General features: G+C 35.9%; 1 protein-coding gene across 1 annotated transcript in view; it reads left to right on the top strand.

Annotated features, from left to right (window-relative positions):
- NUBPL (NUBP iron-sulfur cluster assembly factor, mitochondrial) overlaps nt 1-17,151 on the top strand; it is a 76,731-nt gene extending 59,580 nt beyond the window's left edge. The window contains exons 9-11 of the mRNA XM_072337010.1: nt 1,448-1,568; nt 5,046-5,128; nt 16,539-17,151. Coding sequence (XP_072193111.1) covers nt 1,448-1,568; nt 5,046-5,128; nt 16,539-16,601 — 267 coding nt within the window. The 3' untranslated portion in view covers nt 16,602-17,151. The remainder of the gene's footprint in view (nt 1-1,447; nt 1,569-5,045; nt 5,129-16,538) is intronic.
- Nucleotides 17,152-17,751: the final 600 nt, after the last annotated feature.

Raw genomic sequence — 17,751 nt, 5'->3', positions numbered from 1 at the left:
TCTATAGAGTTAAAGGCTCTGAGAGTAATAGTGAAATCTCTTATTTATCCAAGTGTCTGCAGAGATATGTGTTAAAAATACACCTCAGTGATCAAAGTTTGTATATTTGCACAGATTCTGTATTAAATTTAGTGTTTGTAATTGGCAACTAATATTACAAAATCTATTTGTATGCAAAAAGAAAAATTTATACTGTAGTAAATATGCACTATTCGGTGTTTGAGGGGAATAAGGCTGAGATAGTAGAAGCAATATTGCAGTGCTGAAATGTCACATGCTTTTAGCAAGATTTTTTGTTTGTTTGTTTTCATTTAAAGAAAGGACAGTGAATAAGACCTCTCAAGCCAACCTAGCTTTGGGAATACAGCTGTAGCTCAGTATTTGCATTAAATAGGGCAGAAAGACTTCTTTAGATACTAGATGATCAAAGAATTTACCAAACAGCTGTAATATTTCTAAGCTATTCTCAGTAGGCTAAATGACTTTGATTATGAAACTGTACAGCTGTATTGAGGAGAATAAAAAGTTAAAGACACAAATTATCTGAAGGTGGACGAATTCATTTAGAGTATAAATGTCGAGATCTCTTTTTTCATGTGCTGCAGATGATGGCGTGAATATATGTTTGTATTTATCTATCTATATATAAACACATATGCTGTCTGTTTCTTAAAATGATCCTTGCCTTAAAAACTCTGAAAATTTTACACGAGTGAAGGAAGATTTAGAGAGTAACATGAAACATGTTAACAGTGGTATAGAAAACAAAACAGATTATCATCCTTTGATTAGGGGAATGAAATGAGATCAATTTTATCATGAGCGTTATTTTACGTTGTGAAAGAAGGTATTTTTGTGCCTGATTTGGCAAATTTGCAGGAGATGTTTTGCAAGGATTTAGATGAACGTCTGACATGAAGACAAAAGTAGTTTTTGTCACTTCCTTTCACATAATTATTTTTGTTACTTGGTCTTTAAAATTTGTTCCCCCTTTACAGAAGAATAGCGAATCTGGTTCTTTTTTCTTGAAAACATTTCCCTTCAGGAAAAGTTAGGAATTACATGAAAATCACGTTTGATTGTTGTTTCTTGTAATGTTGCTCTTTTATTTTTATTTTAATTTATATCTCCAAACTGCAAATTACAAAGCTGGGAAGTGGTATTCAAGGGTCAGAACTGTGACACATCTTGTCTGAGAAGGAGATCTGTTGGAAAGTTAGATCGGTGCAAGATGTCCTTCTGTAAAGTGTAAGTTAGTTAATCCTTTAGATGTATAATTATGGAAAAAAAATAATAAGGTAGAAATAATTTAGAAATGAAAGTAAAACTGAGTAACTGATGATGGTTTCTAGATTCTGTGTTGATAATTTCTTCTTAGTTGTCAAAGATGAACAAGAACTGAAGCTTGAATCCCAGGTGTCAACATTCTTCCTTTCTCATTTAACAGGTTTTAGGACTAGTTCAGAACATGAGTGTTTTCCAGTGTCCCAAATGTAAACATGAGACGCATATTTTTGGAGCAGATGGTGTGAGAGATCTAGCAAAAACTCTTGGATTGGATGTTCTAGGTAAGGATATAGAAATAGCTCATTAATAACATGAATGAGGAAGGCTTTATCTGAGTATAAATCTGTACAATTGTAAATTATTGTATATTCAGACATTGTTTAAATACAATATAATTAAAGTTAAAGGTGTCAAATGTCATTTTCGTTGTACGTTCAGATTCATGCTCAGGATCATTCTTGCTAGCTGAATATGGACTGGTGATGCAAATTCTTGAATTGCATCTTAAATCTCTTGAATTATAAACTATGCAGAACGCTGATTTTTTTTTTATTATTTTTTTTTCTTTTTCTGATGTTCTATATTACCTGAAATTCAATATATTATGTATCACATACCAGTATTTACAGACAGTCAAGACTTCTGTGTGGCCCTGTAGAATATAAACCTAAGGACTATGTCAGGGCCTATAAAAGCAGATTTATTTCATTTAAATGAAATACGTTGTTATATGTGTGAAATAAATATGCCAGTTTGAAATGCAGTTCATTGGAGCAGTTATTTTTTATGTCCATGTGAAGATATCTCTCTCATGACTCTCACACGGAAACAAGCAGACTGTAATGATTATATTCAAGTGTAGAAATTAAAAGAATATGCTGACTTGCAAAATGTTGTTGTAAAGGAAAAAATACATTTCTTTGAAACAGAAATTGTTCATGATTAAATAATCTGGCATAGGTTTAAAATATACATTCATCTATAAGATACACGTTGCTGTTTTAAAAAGGCATATTCGCAACCTGTATCATTAGTTAAAAAAAAAAAAATAGAATATAACACAGCATAATTAAGTTGGTAAATGGGATAATTGCATGTGTTAATGATGTGTTTTCATGTATTACTGTAATTATCTCAATGATTTTCCATAGCTAATTCATTAAAAGAACCAGGAAGCTCACTTAGAAAGATCAACACAAAAACTTCAAGGTCTGACACAAAATAGCACGGCAGCACATAATTAAAGACATACATTTGGGCTATCTTTTAGTTTTCTGAATGTATAATGAGTTGTGATCAGAGCCCAAGGGGATTTCTGTAGCCCTGGGTGATGTGGATAGATGCAAATGTTCCGTATGGAGTTGAATCAAATCTGTGTTTAGATACACAGGCACGAATGATATGTCCTAACATTGGTCCTGTTAACATTGTCTGGTATTTCCTAAGAGGACAGAACTGATTGTAATAGTATTTAATAAGGAAAGGTCTGGTACACTGGGAAGTTTGTTAGGGGATAGATGCAGTGTATGAAGAAAAACAGAGTGAAGTTTACCCTAGTCAATCCTTTTGATGGCAATTTTAAGATTAAGAAAAGTGCCCCAAGGGCTAAATTTAGAATCACAGTACTTGATCTGTTTAGTATGCTTGTACTTCAAGGGTGACCACTGCACAATAATACCATATGGTATTATAAACATTTCTGCTTACGGCTTATATGTTAATCTGTCCCAAATGGTAGTTTTATCCTAATGCTATTGAATTGCACCCAAAAGCTTTGAGAGATTTTATCTATATCTATCTATTAAAATTTATTTTGTTTATATCTTGCTATTCGGTTTGTTCAGCTAAAGACCTGGTTTTCTTGTGAATCCTGATGAGTCGATCTGTGTTTCCCTGATAGTATCCAGCAAGTTCTGCAATATAACGATGTGCAGAACACGGAAGTATTTTTCAGTTATTTTCTCGGAATATGCAGCCTTTAATATTGTTAAAACCTCTCTTATTCTTGTTTGTGACAGAAGACGTTTGAGTCACCAGTACACCTTCTGAGTTTCATTTGTTATTTCATATAGGTTTTCCCTCATCTTTTAATTCTTCCCTGTAGGAAAGAGTGCTTAAGTCCATAAGAAAGACTTTGCATTGCTGATTCTTTCTCTCCCTTTCTCTGAAATCCCCCTATTTTGATTTTTTTTCTTCTATTACAGTTGAGTGACCAGAATTATGACCAGAAAGATACGTCATTGATTTACATACTTCTGTGCTGACTTTTGCACTTCCAAACTTATTCAACTGTCTGCTAATAGAGCCAGCAGTGACTCTGAGATGTATTTATTTATTTTATTTCCTACAATAAAATAAACATTTCCAAGCCTTTAGGCTTTCTTTACAGTCTGAAATAATTAAGACATTTTTGACATTTTTAAATTGGATTTGCCTGTTGCTTTGTCTTTTCTGACATGCACTTTTGTCCATGCAAGACCTTGTGCTTCTGTTGAGCCATCAGATCTTTAAAACTATTGGGAAGATAAGAGAAAAGCTGCCACTTGGTAGCAGGATAGTTCTGCTTTGTAATTTTGAGTTTGTTATTAAATTGACAAAGAACGTTGTTGGGAAAAACAAGTGAAGATTAGGCTTTACACAGAATAATTGTAAGAGTTAAGTTCTGGGTTATAATAAGTTACTCTTATTCTGTTATATCGAGGGTTAAAGAAAATTTTAAGACTCGTCATTTATTTATTTACTTATTATACCTAAAAAGAGTCATTCACAACCGAAAATAAAATAAGCAACAATTAAATTTAAAGCAAGTGATGGTCATAATAATTAAAAACAAACAAACAAACAAAAAAAACCAACTGAATTTCTTTAAGCATTCTGCTCCGTAATCATGGAGGCACAGCTTTTGTCTGCTATTTATTTCATTTCCTATGTGCTTTTGATTTTTATTTTTTTTTTTTTCCTTTAACAAGCTTTGTAATTTCCAAATCCTGACAGTTTTTATACCATTTATCTAAACATTTTCTTCTTCTAACTATGCTATACTTCATTAATCTGCACTGGCTTGGTTTAGGCTAATTAAATGTTGCTAAAAATGTATGGATTAAAATTGCAGCCACTGAGATGAGTCAAAATTGGATGAAGCATTGTGTATTCTGTCTACATCAACCTGTGATGTAAAATACAGCTGTATCTTCCATTTTAAAAGTTGGTTTTCAATTCAGCTCTTAATTATTTCTGTAGTAATAAACTAAACATGGGAGCTTCAAGTTTTCTTTATTGCTGAAAAACTGTATTTCAGACAGTATCTTTCAGAGCCCTTGAACGGCTATTAAGATCTTTAAAAAGCTTTGAAAGGAATATACAATGAGGAGATAGGCTAAACAAGGAGTTGCATGAGTATTTGCCCTAATGCTCAAGCAAACTTCATGTACTCAAAATAGTTTGTATCTCAGTTTGTGTTCTTCTGTGTAATCAAGAGGAAAAAAAAACAGAAAACCTGTTGTCATTTATTACAAAGGGTAGTCTGTCATATTCAGAGAATGAAAAAGCCAGAATATATTTGACATTAAACACTATTGATATGTAGTAAGTGTTCTGCAGCTAATTTTCATTTGAAATGCTGATGTTTTGATAATAACTAATTCAGAGCCCTTTGAGAAAACTGGAGTTTGTTTTCAAGTCACTTTTAAGGCTATTTTGATGAAACACTGAAGATATCTCAGGTCTTCACTTACACGTGTTTGGTATCTTTAATACAGGAGACATTCCTCTGCATGTTAACATACGGGAGACCTGTGATTCAGGGCAGCCTGTTGTGATCTCACAGCCTCAAAGTGATGCCGTAAGTCTGGTGCACTGCACTATAACTAACAAAAAGCACCTCATCTCACTCCCACCCTCTAAAGAAAAGTGGATGGAGAGTGTTTCTTTTTTTTGCTATTTGATATCAAATGTGTGCCTGAACATAACTGAGGAAAATGAAGTTCTTGTAAAAGAGAGTTGTGTCCTTAAGTAAGTTTGGCCCTTATGTTTCGTAGTTTTTTGGAATGCTGGTCTTGGGTTTGCTTTTGTGCATGTGTTTTTGCTTGATTCAGAATAGCTAAGATTTGATTCAGGTTCTGGTATGCTAAGAGGAGGAAGGTCAGTGTCAAGCCACATGAGACCATGCAGCTAATGGAGGTCCTCTAAAACTGTCAGTTGAGCCTTTGGTAGTGGAGCCTGGAAACTGTCAAAGGATCCTATCAAAAAATGTTTGGAGCAAAATCTGCGTATTGTCAGTACCTGGGTTGTTTTCTGCAGGAAGTGGAGGAATTTGCGCACAAGAGGAAATGGATTTTTTGTGCATTTACCATAACATTTTATTGCCAAAGGAAAATGTGAGTTGTTGAAATGGTGGCAGTCAAATATGCAAGTCTCTGAGGTAAAGCAGTTGTGCACATAAAATTTCATTAACACTTGGAGACTGAGATTGCTTGTCCCCTCTGCTGGAGTTTGTCTGCCATGCTCTGTAGGGCACGATGTTGTCTGCTGTGTTGTGTAGGCACAGTGTATTGAATGATGCAGCCTTACTATTGTAGGCTGCTTAGATGATACCTTAAAAACAAACAAACAAACAAAAAGTATTTGATGATAATAGATGCTAGAATCTGTTATAGATAGGTAGAAAGTACAAAGTACAAATAACGTATTCTTTCTATGATCACTTTCATGATTGCTAGGTACAGACTGAAATAACTTTTCCTGCCCATTTTTTTAAAATAGTGGTGGGGTGTAATCCAGTATTGTTAATGTACTGATGAATTGTGGCTCACATTGCAGTACTTTTTTTTTTAATTGAATAGAGCAGCAGCACTACAGCATACCTGTTTCTAATTGAATGTAGTGATTTTACTTGTCTTTGACAAGACCTCTGCTGATTGATTGTGGTGTAATGTAGAATAATCTTGATTCCGGATTCTTGTGAAAAGGAGTCATTCCAATCAATACTGTAGTTTCTGTCTGGCAATTCTGATCAGAAGTGGTAAGGTTTTCAATAGATATATAGCTTAGGTCAAAATTGATGCAAAACAGGTAAGCATAGCAATATGGAACACTCACAGTTTCTGAAATACGTATTAACCAAGAGTCTGTAGCCTGCGGGAGTCTGAGTTTACATACATATGTGCAGGACAGCATTCTGAAAATTAAGAAAGACAAGAGAGTCTGTAGGGTTGCCATCTGTTCCTTCTTGGACTGTTCTTGGTAATGAAAGGAGGGGTTATAAGCACCATTTGTGGCAATTAAGTTAAATATGGAGAGGAATAAAGATTGACAAATATGTGTGACTCTGGGGAAAACTTTTAATATTCTTCTCTGCCATTGTGTCTGTGAGATAATCATTCTCCTCAGAGAATGAGTTTGATTTTTATTTTTTTTTTAGACATAACTAATCTCCACAGTATGAGAAAAAATTTTCCCCGTATCACTGATTTGCTTCTCATAATAAAGACAGAGAAAGTGATTGTTGTTCTCTTATATTTTAAAAGAAAAATGAAATTCTTAGCACACGACTGATGGTGGGAGAGGTCCTATAAGGTCAGATTCTAATCTTTAATGCATGACACCCATCACCGTGTTTCTCAAATAAACTAAAATTGTGGCTATTCATGCATGAACAATCATAGTTATTCAGATAGAGAACAATGTGCTCTGAGCTGCTGAAATTATCTCTGCATTTGTCCCTTAAATTTACAGATTTTTGTATACAAAATTCTCTTGTTGTCTTTGTTAGAGCACACTTAAAAATGAAATACAGACTCACAGGACTGAAATAATATCTAGTTAAGTCAGACAGTGGGGGGTAAGGATGATGACTGAATTCTCAGAAACCCAGAATGTTGTAACACCTATGAAGTTCAGACAAGAATAAAGGGTGTTTTTAAAACGTTAGCTAGTACTTTTCTTTTTTTGCTTACATACCACTGGGTTCATCTTGTCTTGCTGACGTGTAAAAGCATAACTCTCAGTTTCCAGTAGGATTTTAAATTGCATAAGCAGACTTGTTTAGATTGTTTATTTTAAAGCTTAGTTTGCCTGCATGCAGTTAGTAGAGACAGTAAACTGCCTTTATACAAAACTGGCAAGGAAACTAGTAACAACCAAAATAACTCTTCCAGAAGAAATAAAATTACTTGTAAAATTGTAGATGCTTCAGATTTGAAACTTTTCCATCAGAATCTACAGGATATGTAAGACTCCTATATTGTGAAAAGGGTTGTCTGTATAACTAAAAGATAAGGAGGGCTTAATGACCCAAGTTCTATTTTGCTAAAGCTCAAGTCCCGAAGAGGTAATATCCTCAAGGAGAAATGCAGAATATTAGCAAATTCATTTCGCTCTTGGTATAACGTTATCCACAATGTTTCTGTCAACTTAGTTGTTTGAATTATGTTTGTTTTTTTTTTAAACAGACTTTATTGCCAAAACTTTTTTATCTGCTGTAGAAGTGTGCTGTGAAAATTGAATATTGCTGTACTTGCATGTTAGCCCAGATAACAGAGGCTAATCTAACAGAAAGGTAGCAGACAGCAGCAATTGGTAGTGATCTGAGATCCTCTACGAGGAGCTTATCGTTTCTTACTTCAATCAACGGTGAGGACTTATTAGGCCCTTCTGTAGGTAATTGAGAGTCTTGGGAACGATTCTTTTCTCTCTTAGTTGTGGAGGCAGATTTGCTGGCTATGGCTTTGCTGTTTGGTTGTCAAAAAGTGTAAGAGTCTCTGGACAGCAGAGCTATTTAAAAAAATAAAAATAAAAATGAGGAACATTGTTAAAATGGGAAACAGAGAATAGGGGAAACAAAAGAATGATCACAGAAACCAGGTGAGAATTGTTAATGCTCAAATGTGAGAACCTACTAAGGATTGCAGATAAAAACCAACAGCAAAATGGGGGTTTGAAAGAGGCATTTTGAAATTCACCGGTGAGGGGACTATAGGCACAGTAAGAGATAAAAAAGACATGATTTTTTTCACTGGAGTTACACTTCTGCCAAACGAATTGTTTAAAAGTGCCTGTTGAACAATGGGAAAAACTTAAGAATGGGTTTCTAAAAGATTTTCCATCTGTGAGCAAAAAACTCGAGGAGGTTTGGGGTGGTTGTCTAGTGAGTACATCCAGGCTGAAACCCTTAGGTATCTCACAGCCTTTGATAGCACAGTGGATTTGCTCATGCCTTGCCAGAAGAGGCAGGCTGACTGTGACCATCAAGTACCAAACTGCCACCTATCCCAAGGTCAGCAAGCAAGTAAAGAATTCAAAGTATGCTTCCTATACCAGTGTAACCATTCACCATTTAAAAACTTAAAAGTCTTGGTGAAACAGACATTTCAGTTAGCAGATATGCTGGAGACTGAGATAAATGAGATGTAGTCTCTCATCTTGGTTTAGGAATGCAGTGATTAAGAAAAAATAGAATTGTAGAGAGATGATAGAACTGTAGAGAGATGATACACCTCTGAGATTCAGGAAGGATGTTGTATTTAAGATAGAAGTAGTCATGGTAGAATGAAATTTACATTTCATCTTCTTCCATTAAAAAAGAGGTGGTAAGCTCTCATGGCAGAAAATACAGAGGATGAGGACATTTGGTTAGTCAGCTCCTTAGTGTTTTCATGCCACAAATTGTTACAGAGAACATCTGGAATCAATTAAGGAAAAGATACTGTGAGTTCAGCCTCATAAAGTCAAGTAGAGTGCATTGAGAAAGTATGGGAAGATGAGAGGGAGCAAATTCCATTAATCTGATGCTGCTAGAATTTCCAAACCCCAGGCTGATCAGCCTTTTGGAGATACGTGCAAACTTGCTTGCAGTTTGGTGAGGGATTTGGCTTGGGTAGGAGAACAAAAAACTTGTCCTGGAGTAAGGAAACTAAGGCTTGTTCCTGGAAGACATGCTTAATGTCGTCCCATCCAGCTTGTCATAAGGACCAGCATATGATAGAAAAAACACATACTTCTTATTGTCTAGTTCAAATTTAACTATGTGAAATATTTTCAGCCCCCTTGAAAATGTATTCATATGTATTGGTGAAAGAATTTGAGGCCAGTAAATGGCACAGATCTTTGTAAGGGGAGGAAAGAAGTCCAGTCAGGTGGAAAGCAGGGGCACTAGGCTTCAGCAGTGAAATAAATTAGGAATGTTACAGACTTGAGTTTGATATTATCCAAAGGGACAGATGAAAATTATATTCATAAAGACTTCTTCTGTAGAATTCTTTGCAAGGATGAAGTGTGAGTAGAGTAAAAATGTACCATGTTTAAAGCTTTGCAGTAAGTAGTTGGAAAAAAATTGAATTAGTGGTAGCAAATTATGTTTGCTGTTGTTTAGCTGCCATCAATGATTTCATTTGAAGAGAGGTCTGTCCAGGGCATGATATCTTTTAAAAAGGCAAGCCCTGAGGATTGCTTGATATGATGTATACTATGCTTTACCACCATCCAGGCTTCTTCTGAATGATCGCAGTAACATTTGGTATGTTTGAATCCTTCATTCAGGGTGCTGGTAGTACATCATCAGACCTTCATTCACATTCTGCTGAAGAAAGCACTGAGTATTAGGACAGTCTGTTTGAATGATGCTGCTGCATTGCATTTGAATTGCACTATTCTACTTAACAATGTTTTCTAGGCAGGATGGTTTTTTCTTTGTTATACATAAAGGCATCTGAGTAGTGTATATATGTACAGGCACCTTGAGGCTAGCAATGCTTCACAGCTGAGGATCCATCAGGAGCTTAGCTTTTTCAGTTGCTTATATATAAATAGGATTAACAGGAGATTTCTGTGTCTCATGAATATTGTGGCTTTTTTTTTTTTTTTTTTTTTTTTTTAATCAGGAGACATCCGCTTTACTTAACCCATCACCTACGTTGTAATTGTAATTTATGGATTAGCTTTTTAACATATTTTCTGTAAGTCCCCTTTCTGGGCTTCATTGCAGTTTGGCAGAAGTTGACAATTCATCCAAAGAAGAATCTTATCATAGAGAACTGCCAAGAGGAAGACAGAGTGGGGCTTCTTGTAGCTATCAAAAATTTATTTGAGTGTTATAAAGTCTTTGTCTGAAGTGGAAGCTCATTTAAAGCTGTGCTTATTATGTTTCTAGTGCCTCCTGTGCTGCCTGTGGTAAAATAGAGACAGAAGTGGGCAGCTCCAGGCACACTGGAGTTTGGAGTTGTGTCAAAGTCAAGTAATTTCCATGGGAACTTAAACTAAAAGATCTTACAGAACTGAAAACATGGATTGTGATTGAATAAAGAGAGATGCACTTCATTTTTTTCAGTAAGATATAATTAAGCATTGTTATCATGTAGACGGTAGCCAAGTCTACTGTTTGTCTTTGTATTGGCCACTATCTCATTAGATGCTTGTTGCCTAAGGTTGCTAGTTTTCTTTAATGATGATTATAGTACAAGACCCTGACAGCTCAGCTGTGCAGATTAAAATATTTGTATTCTTCTTTGTAGCTATAGTAGCATTCACTGTTCCAGACAGTCAGCGCTTGCATAGATTTTCCTTTGGATTGCTCAGTTAGACAAAGCGTCTTAACAGCCTTGGAGTCCTTTAATAGCATTTGGAAAGATGTCACTATTTGGATTTGTGCTCTTTGGTATCCTTGGCCCATAAAAAAGTCATGAGATCAGTATATTTTTTCTGGGTTGCTAGCATCCACTGGTTTGGGAGAAGATGAATGTGATACTAGCTCTTTCCTATTTGGTTTTATTGATGAGTAAGTTCTATTCTGTGGTTGTGTGGCCCTTGTACTAAACACTGTGAACTGTTTGCAGCCTAAGATCTATACTTCAGTGAAAATGAACTGCAAGCCAAATTAGCAGGTCAAGCCAAGCCAACCTATGGAAACAGAGTCAGCTATAAGCTGTTAGGTTATTTTGCAGGTTCTTTAGGAGTGATGCATACGTACCTCAGGGGTAAGATTTTCAAGAATTAAATACCTGAAAGGAATTTCAGTGTAACTGAAAGGCTTACATTTCTCTAGTTTTACTGTAGGGCTTAATCAAATAGAGGTAATAAAAAGATCACTTGTATTTTAATTCTACTACGTGTCTATTATTCCATGGCAGAGTAATGAACTGGGACATTCTGATTATGTAAGCAAAGTAGGACTCTTCAGTCGTTTTCCTGACAAAGTTCATTACAAGTTCTCCAGTTCCTACCCCAAGATCTGTGCTATCTTTAGTTACTTCATCCATTGCGCCCCCTCAGTCCTAAGATGTTTTGTCATCTAAGAAATGCTGCAGTCTTTTCTGACAGTGTTTGTACAAGTCTTTGAGAGGTGAGTAGTTTCACATGACCATTATCAGCTCTTTTGACTCTGAACATCACCTTCTATCTCTGCCTTTACTCTTGTGAGTGCTGCTTTCAGGCCCAACCTCTTCAGCATTTGTAACAAAAGAATCTGGTCTGCTTTCAGAGCATCAATCTTCTGTGTGCCTCTTCATGCTCTTAAAGAGGGAGGATGTTTGGCTTCCAACAAATTTATGTGTTACTATTAAATATAAATTGTCCATCAGCAAAATAAACAAATAAAAGATCAGAAAGTTTATAAACTATTCCTTTACAGCTTCCAAACCATAAATGGAAAAACTGTCATGTGAACTTCATCTTTAACCTATATAAATGAAAATGGCTGTCAGTGATGACTAAACTCATTCTCTTTTATCTTGCCAACCAAAAAGGAAATAAAAATCATTCTCCATTTTTGGCTGCAATCTATCTTCTTTTGCTTAGTAGTGATGGAGTAAATAGTGGAACCAAGCTCTATTATTTGTGTTCAGATTCTGCATTAAGTAGATTGTGAAGTAGGATGAAAGTCTCAATATATACAGAGTTGTGTTTACTTAACAAAAGGTGTATTGATGATTAATGTGATTCTCTCCAGACTTTTTCTGTACGTTGATGTATGCTACTGCTAGTAGACAGGTCCTCACTTATAGTCAAGTGACTTGTTTAAAGACTTGAAACTGTTGATTTAGTCAAAGTCTGATTACTGGTGGAGTAAGTAGTAGTAGTGTGCTGGTTTGCAGGGGGTTGTGACAGGAGACTCCTGTTACTGCATGGCAGATCCAATAAATGGCAAATGAAAGTTGGCATACATAAATATGAGGTCCTTGCCCAGGCACTTGTGAACATTGCTTGGGAGAGTGAAAAATCTAGTTTATTGGGATCTTGAAATAGGGTAGTGTTTAAGGAATCTGATCTCCCAAGAATGTTATCTGGTTGCTGCCTGGATGGTTATGGAAGTCCTTGTCGACGGTGTCTTCATCTGGAGCAAATGAGCCTCCCTGAACCACTGGTTAGTTTGACTTTAACAGTGGAGCTAGTCATTGATCTACATTGTTACTCCAGCATATGCCTGGTCATTGTTGTTGACTAACTTGAACTGTGTGCTAAACTACATACAAAACTACTGTCCTCTGTTAAAATTTCTTCAGCTGCAGGAGCTATTTCTGGTGTGTGTTTATCTATGTACGATATAGTCAATTCTGGAGCAGAAACTGTGCCAGGGTACTCTCAGAAAGGGGCCATGTTTTCCTTTCTGGTTGTTAATTGATTCATTAAAACCCATGAATTGATCTGTGCTATGGGGGAGCTGCCTGTGGGACTCTTCAAGAGAATAGTCCAAAATTCCCACCTGGTGCACTCCAACACCAATTAGTGTAAATACTTAATTGCAAAGGCATCTTAACTTCAGTCAGTCACCTTTTTTCAAGTTGACCTGTTGTTCCAAACTGATCCATTATTCTGTTTATGCAAATTTCAAGCTGTGGAGTAGCTAGACCACACAGAGATGCACATTGCTCATCAACACAGCTGTGCTACCCAACTGCACTGCATTTATACCTATAGGACTACTTTGAATTACACAATTGTAACTTAAGTTCTTGCCACAAATTTATGCGTACAGGAGAAAATATCACTTTACATAAGCAGTAAAGAGCTCTCAATTAGCAGGATAAACACCTTGAAGTTATTGCAGTTCTATGAAGAAATCAGCTTGATGCTCAGTAGTGCCACAGTCAGGAGTGCAAAGCATCATAAGAAAAGTCAGTTTAATAGCACTTATACATAGACATACCACTCAGGAGTTTCCTGAGTCACAAATAGTTGGAGGCCTGCAGGGAATCCTAGGGAAGTATCCTTCACTTATTCTAGTCTTATTCTTTTGGAGGCTTCTGTCATCAGCCACAGTTGAAGAGAGACTGCTAGGTTGGCATTTGGTCTGAGCCTTTGTAGCTGTGCTGATGTCTACAGAATTGGAAGGCTATTTTTTTTTTCTTGACTGGTGTTTTAAATTTCTTATTATTGTCCTTAGCTCAGTCAGCCTTTGCTCTGGCTGATATTTTTTGCTTTCCTTGTTTATTTTCTACTTGAAAATTTTAACTTGTCTGTTGTGAATTATCGTTTAACAAGGGCAAATCTTTTGCTGATATTTTCTCTACCCTGGAATAAAAGCTTTTGTTCCTCATAAACTAAAACCCAGTGTTTGCTCTCATGTCTCACTTTAAATTTTTTTTCTAATTTTTTTGAGTAGATTCTGTTGTGATCGGTGGTCCCTGGGTATTTGTTCTGTCATGATGTGGTCCAGAAAAGTAATATTGTAAGATTTCAGGTGCAGTCTTATTAAGCTAACATTTATTTTTTCAATATTTTATTTTGTATGTAAATGACTGAGATTTCCACTGTACTTTCTAGTGAAGGACCTTGCAAGTACCACAGCTGTTACTTCACAGGTGACCGGGTAGAACAGAATAACTTATTGCAGAAATGGAAGGAAGGAGATGTCTGGAGAACATATCAAAATCAACCAGGAGATGTTAAAATGACCAAACACTTACACCCACTTCAGTTTTAGCTGCAGTATTGTCTCCATTGTGCAATATCTGTTCCATGGTTCTTAAGTCCTCTATTATACATAATTCTTTGTGAGATCCTATGGATTCTAACAGCATAACTCACTTGGGAATAACCATGCTTCTTTTTATTCTCTGCAATGTATTGGTATGATCTAAGTAGCCACGAGGATGTATAGATTGTTTTTAAACATACATAATGTTCCTAGAGTAGATGAAGAAATAGTATCTATTTTTTTTCTAATTGGTGCCATTTATCTGTGAATAATTGACTACTTAAGACAGAATAATTCACTTGTAGATGTTTTGTCATTGTATGTACTAAGGGATGTAAAAGCTACTATGAAACAAGAGCCAACTTATCCATGATACAGAAGGCTGAGCAAAATTCAGTTCTTCAGACTCCCCCATAAAGAATCTTCAGTTATCTGTGTGTTGCCTGGATTTAGCCCTGCTTTATGAGTGGTGATACACAGCTTAATGGTTTTAAAGAAGCCTCTGACACGTAGTTAGTGTGAGTCCTAAGTAGGTCATTGTAGTGTAAGCCTGTGGAAAAAATAAACATGAATGGTACCAGTCTTCTGAAGACATTCTAACCCATAGTCATCATGTTATTAGAACTATGTTTTGATTCTCTTTAATGGTCAATATTAATATTCAGAGTTGATTATAAGGAGGAAAAAAACCCAAAAAACTCTTCTTACACTGAACTTCAGAGTAGGAAGTAGTACTTTTTTGGCCATATGTCAGAATCTCTTATAGCTCTTATTTGAAATAAGTCTTAGCTTTGTCATTGTACAGCAAGAGGATATGAAGCTGAGCACAGGCTTAAATCACATGATTAACAAATATAGATTGCTCACTGGACTTTGATATAGCCACTTGCATGAGAAACTTGTGTGTCCAGAGCATTTAGGATTAAGGCCTTTGGTTACTCTGCTATGGTCATAATGCACTCGATGTGTTCTGTTATCTGCAAGTAGATGGTGCCTGCATTCCTTACAAACCCAAGAATTATTTGATTTAGTCTGAAGAGTATCAGAGTCTGGGAGTGACAGAAAAGCAAACTGACAGATGAGGAGCAAAGCTTGGAAGAGAACAAGAGAAAAGTGGGGCTGCCTGCAAAAAGTGGCTGTTACTGTGCTCAGGAAGCAGGTGCTCATGGTGTGAGTGGGAAACAGACCTTTCTCTTCCTGCTCCTCAAGCTGTAACCTTATGTATTTGTCAGCTGATTTGCTATATTTAAGGCCCACCAGGACTACCACATCTAAATCACAGAGCCAAATAAGAGAGGCTCCAAATGAGTGATTATTTGAGGTGAAAAATTGCTGTGGTTACCGTCTAACAAAGTGTATGTAGTCTGAATAGCAGGGGAATCTTTTATTTTACTAGGCAAACATGATGCACCAGCTGGAAATTGAGGCATGACAAATTCAAATAATAGATAAGGTGTCCATTTTAACAATGGAAGTAATCTCTGAAAAGCATACATGGTAAATATGTACACGCATACCCCACACACATACTGTTTCACATGAAAATCATTATATCAATATCAGAGACCTTTCTAAAACAATCTGTCAGTTGTTGAGTTTGATAAAGAAATTAACTGTCTTTAATTTTGTAGTTTATGCTGCATTAAAGCTTGAGTAGTATCTCTATATACATCTTCTGGCAGTAGGATTATGAATATTTGATGTTAGATTGATTATGGTCCCAGCTGTGCCATTTTGTCAGAGAGGTTAAAAGAGAAGCAAGCTTGAATTGGGTCACTTCTGGATAGTCTTGCAGCTTTGGTTTCTGCCCTCTGACTTAGAGCATCAACCTGCATATCTCAGGTTGGTGTGAGAGTGAACTTTTTTTTATATGTTTTCCAGTCTCTTGGAAATATGATTTTTTTTGTTTGTTTTTAAGTGCATAATGAATTAATAATCTTATTTTTCTTATTGGAATGCCATTATTTTCTCTGATTCTTTGTCTCAGTCCTGTGTATGGTGCATCTATCTTTGAGGTGAGGGTTGTTTATAACTAAAAGGACCTGCGGGATTAGAGCCCCCTTCCTTTTCAGTGCCTCACCTCCTGCAAAATTTCGATTGTTTGCTGCTGAGGTCAGATCGTTAAAAATTCTATCAAAAAATAATGCCGAAGTTTCATTCACTCTGATATTTAGATAATGCTTGTACTAATTTTATGTAGTAGTGTATAGTTTTCTTCAACACAAAACTAGCTGAATAGAAGACGCTTTTCTTTTTAAATGTGCATGAAAAAGCATATGCCTAACAAGACATCAAGTATTGTTTTATATTGAAAAATTCTGATTATATGTTTCTGTTTTTACAGGCTAAAGCGTATCTAAAGATAGCTGTGGAAATAGTAAGGCGACTGCCAGCACCTCCAGCTTGAACAGGTTGTCACAGGCTTACCAAGGAAGTGATCTTTTGATGTGACTACTGCAAGAGTTCTGCTGCTTAATGGTGTAATGGTGTGGACACTTTTTTTTTTTTTTTTTTCAAAGAGCTTTTCTAGGACTTAGTTTATCACAGTTTAAGTTACAATTATGATATTTAATGGTTTTCAAATCATTATTTGGCTGTGCCCAAATGGATTCAATTATGCAGAAGATGATAGATGATATTTAACTGCTGGACTGTAACATTATCAAGCAAGAAGGGACAAAGTACATCTTTCAGATGTGCCCTGTTTTAAGGTCAAGAATGGAAAACAGCCTGTCCAGCCAAGCAGCATGATGAGAAGTATGCCAAGATGTAGGTCCTGCTTAAGAAATGACATTTGCAATGCTGCAACTTCTGTAATTTTTGGTTCAGCTTTTCACTTGCTTAACTACCAAAATGACTGTAACCTTTGCAAAACCTTAAGTAGAAAATTCAGTTATGTAACTGCAGTACATTTTTGTTCCTTTAAAAGAAAAATAAAAGATACACATATAGTCTGAGTGTAATGGATCATGAACCAATTAATTTGTTATTAGATAATGTTCAATCATGAAGTAATTCAGTTTACTGGATAATGGATTACATGACCCTTAGGCTCATTTCTTGACTGCCTGACATTATAATAGACTCAGACAGGACACAAGGTAACTGAGGTCTTCATGGTAAACTCCAGAGCTTGATTTGCCAGGGGACGTAAGCGATCAAGATAAATTAAATTCATGAATGCATATTCCTATTACAGTGCAGCAACTTGGAATTTAAGTGTAATGACAAAATTTTGAAGGAGGGTAGACTTTTGTCTTCAAACTGCCTGGCCCTTATGGTTTTGTTATCTTAATGCCTTACATTCTGTGATATTTATTCTTGTGTTGATGTGCTGAAGTAAAAGAATATGCCTCCAGGGAATGAGCTTCTGTCTACAATTAGATGTTTGAGTTGGCATTTGGGCCTTTTCATCTACACAATGTGAAGTATAGGCATCTTAAACATAAATCTTAGTTACACTGGGAGATTCTCCACACTAAGGAATTCTGTGCTACTGACTTCTGTGGGACACAGATTCTTCCTGTAACCCAAATAATTATTCATACATTTTTCAT

This window comes from Excalfactoria chinensis, chromosome 5, assembly GCF_039878825.1.
Source record: "Excalfactoria chinensis isolate bCotChi1 chromosome 5, bCotChi1.hap2, whole genome shotgun sequence".
Lineage (NCBI taxonomy): Eukaryota > Metazoa > Chordata > Aves > Galliformes > Phasianidae > Excalfactoria > Excalfactoria chinensis.
The sequence above is the reverse complement of the archived record's forward strand: the minus strand, read 5'-3'. Positions and strand labels throughout refer to the sequence as shown.